The 3297-nt window shown below is 39.5% G+C and overlaps 1 protein-coding gene across 1 annotated transcript; it reads right to left on the bottom strand.

The window, feature by feature from the left end:
* Positions 1-912: 912 nt before the first annotated feature.
* Positions 913-3009, bottom strand: LOC307134761 (uncharacterized protein; the record flags this gene model as incomplete). The annotated part of the gene is made up of 5 exons (XM_079830758.1): positions 2858-3009; positions 1766-1816; positions 1463-1677; positions 1156-1315; positions 913-1073 (listed from the first exon to the last, which is right to left on the bottom strand). The coding sequence occupies exons 1-5, from the start codon at positions 2880-2882 to the stop codon at positions 913-915; spliced, it is 612 nt and encodes a 203-aa protein (XP_079686884.1). The 5' UTR covers positions 2883-3009.
* Between the last annotated feature and the right edge of the window lie 288 nt (positions 3010-3297).

Here is a 3297-nt window from a genome sequence, read left to right on the forward strand (position 1 = left end):
GTGTGCTCATACTGTGGTCACTGTGTGCTCATACTGTGGTCACTGTGTGCTCATACTGTGATCACTGTGTGCTCATACTCTGGTCACTGTGTGCTCATACTGTGGTCACTGTGTGCTCATACTGTGATCACTGTGTGCTCATACTCTGGTCACTGTGTGCTCATACTCTGGTCACTGTGTGCTCATACTGTGGTCACTGTGTGCTCATACTCTGGTCACTGTGTGCTCATACTGTGGTCACTGTGATGTCACTGGGCACTCACTGTGTGCTCATACTGTGGTCACTGTGTGCTCATACTCTGGTCACTGTGATGTCACTGGGCACTCACTGTGTGCTCATACTGTGGTCACTGTGTGCTCATACTCTGGTCACTGTGATGTCACTGGGCACTCACTGTGTGCTCATACTGTGGTCACTGTGATGTCACTGGGCACTCACTGTGTGCTCATACTGTGGTCACTGTGTGCTCATACTCTGGTCACTGTGATGTCACTGGGCACTCACTGTGTGCTCATACTGTGGTCACTGTGTGCTCATACTCTGGTCACTGTGATGTCACTGGGCACTCACTGTGTGCTCATACTGTGGTCACTGTGATGTCACTGGGCACTCACTGTGTGCTCATACTGTGGTCACTGTGTGCTCATACTCTGGTCACTGTGATGTCACTGGGCACTCACTGTGTGCTCATACTGTGGTCACTGTGTGCTCATACTCTGGTCACTGTGATGTCACTGGGCACTCACTGTGTGCTCATACTCTGGTCACTGTGTGCTCATACTGTGAGATCACCATATAACACCACTATGCAATAATTGTGTTAGTTCACTGTTATCTAAAATGATTCAGTTAACTCAAACTTTTACACCCACATTCTTTATTTCCATCAACAAAAACAATCAAACAAAAATTCAGCTTTTTCCTTTATTTGGTTTCCTTTTCAGCCTGGTGTTGGCGGTGGACAAAAAAATTTCTACTTGGCGAATACATTCCGCGTCTGGTGTTGTTCTGGTGGTTACTTTTAGCTTCTTCACCTCTATTTCATTTTGTTTGTGAAAACACCTGACACATTCTAAAAACACAAAGAGCAAGGTGTTAACATTACAATTTCTATAGCAGCATCCAGATGCACAAACCAAAACTTAAACACTTACTTTTCAAACATGTCAGGAGCACAGGTGGCAACACCTTCTTCCCATCTTTCCCCGTTCTGTTATACAGACAGAGAACATTGTCTGACGCTATGCTTTTTAAAGCCTGTCTCACCATCTCACCTATATTGGAGCTGCCGTGAGTATGGATGAGATGGTGTACCTGACAAAAACATACATAATATTGTCATGATTAAAATATACCAGGCTTCAACATTTCTTTTACATGGTATCTGCTGCAAAAAAATAAAAAAATAAAACTGTGGCTTTGTTGTAAAAATAAACGCTAAATTTATATAGTAGTACTAACATAAAGCTCTCGATAATTTTTGTCTTCTTCAAGCCTCTGACAGAAGGCTTCAAACGTTTCAAAGCTGGAGCACTGTTGTTGTTTAAAAAGTTCCTCATGGGCATCTTCTTCTGCCCGCTTCATGAGAACAGACTTAACTTTTGCCAAGTCATTCATGATGAAAGCTTGTCTCTGTTCCAGCATTTGAATTTGTTGGAGTATCTTAGTATTCAGATCTGAAAAATTGTAAAGTTAGATTGTTATATAGCAAAGGATGTTTTATGTCTGTATAAATAAATAATGTCTAATTGATATATCACATACCAAACAATTTCTCCATGGTGACTTTGCATTTTGTTTCCTTTGGTTCCTTCCCTGTTGTCAAAATTACATACATAAGGTCAGTGAAATTGCATTTATCTAAATCAGTTATATTGTTTCTATATTTATTTTTCTACATCAATTAAACCGTTTTTTCTCTGATCGTTTTATCCACAATGCACATGTAGGTGGTTCACTTTAATTGTGGGGACATTTGGTACAATGTAAAAAAAAAAAAAAAACACACACACCAACGCACGCACGCACACACACACACACACCTTAATTTTTGTTTCCAAATCCTAACAGGCCAAAAAGAACTTCTGTATTAGTAAAACATTATATGAAACACATAAATCTTTTACAAATTTTTTTTTGTTTGAGAGGACAACCTTAGCCACTCTCACTGATTACTGTATTTGATAATTGTTTAAGAAGTCTTCTTTGGAGAATTGTTGTGCATCCTAAAGAAAGTGTGTATCATAAAGTACTTTAAACTTCACTTTTGTAGATCTACACTTTACATTCTTAATGATGTAGTGTTGCATCTGATGTCTGGGTAAAGTTGCTTGTTATGTTAATAAGAGGATGAATGTCAGTCACTGAGTTTTGGTAAATGGGAAGTGACGTTGAAGCTTTTAACATAAAACAGCTACAGTTCCACAGATAGAAGTTTTTGTTAAAAAACTAGTCATATAGCGTGGTGAAATAAGGCTTTTTATCTTTAATATGAGTGTCTAAGAGTAGGCCTACTTCATCTTTTATCCAAAGAGCAATGATAGTTTACGCTATTCCACCAGTGCAGCATTCTTGCTTACTGTTGTTTTACAGCGCTTGTTAATTATTGAAATATAAGTATAAATAAAAAAAAATTATATATTGAAATATAAAGTTAGTAATGTTGTAATGATCTGACATAACAGGCCTAACAATTCACAAATACTGATATGCAAACTAGCTGCAGCTAGCAATTTTGGTGTGATTACTGAAGGTAAAATGGCTGGTGCATATGTAGCATGTGTGAGCAGTACTCTGCAAAAAAAAAAAAGACCAGACCACATTGCACATCTAAAAGTATGTAAATAGGCCACTCACCATTTCTGCGGTGTAACAATACCATGCACAACTTTTTCTTCTTCTTTACATGTTTTATGGTGGTTGGAAGACCAGCTTAGATGGTGCATTTACCACCGCCAACTGGACCGGAGTGTGAAGCATTCACAATGAGCTCATGCTTTACACACATGCTGAGGTTCACAGTATGAGGATCAGATGAACTCACCTTGAGCTCACGCTTTACACACATGCTGAGGTTCACAATATGAGGATCAGATGAACTCACCTTGAGCTCACGCTTTACACACATGCTGAGGTTCACAATATGAGGATCAGATGAACTCACCTTGAGCTCACGCTTTACACACATGCTGAGGTTCACAGTATGAGGATCAGATGAACTCACCTTGAGCTCACGCTTTACACACATGCTGAGGTTCACAGTATGAGGATCAGATGAACTCACCTTGAGCTCACCC

Source organism: Gobio gobio (genome assembly GCF_949357685.1).
Source record: "Gobio gobio genome assembly, chromosome: 12".
Lineage (NCBI taxonomy): Eukaryota > Metazoa > Chordata > Actinopteri > Cypriniformes > Gobionidae > Gobio > Gobio gobio.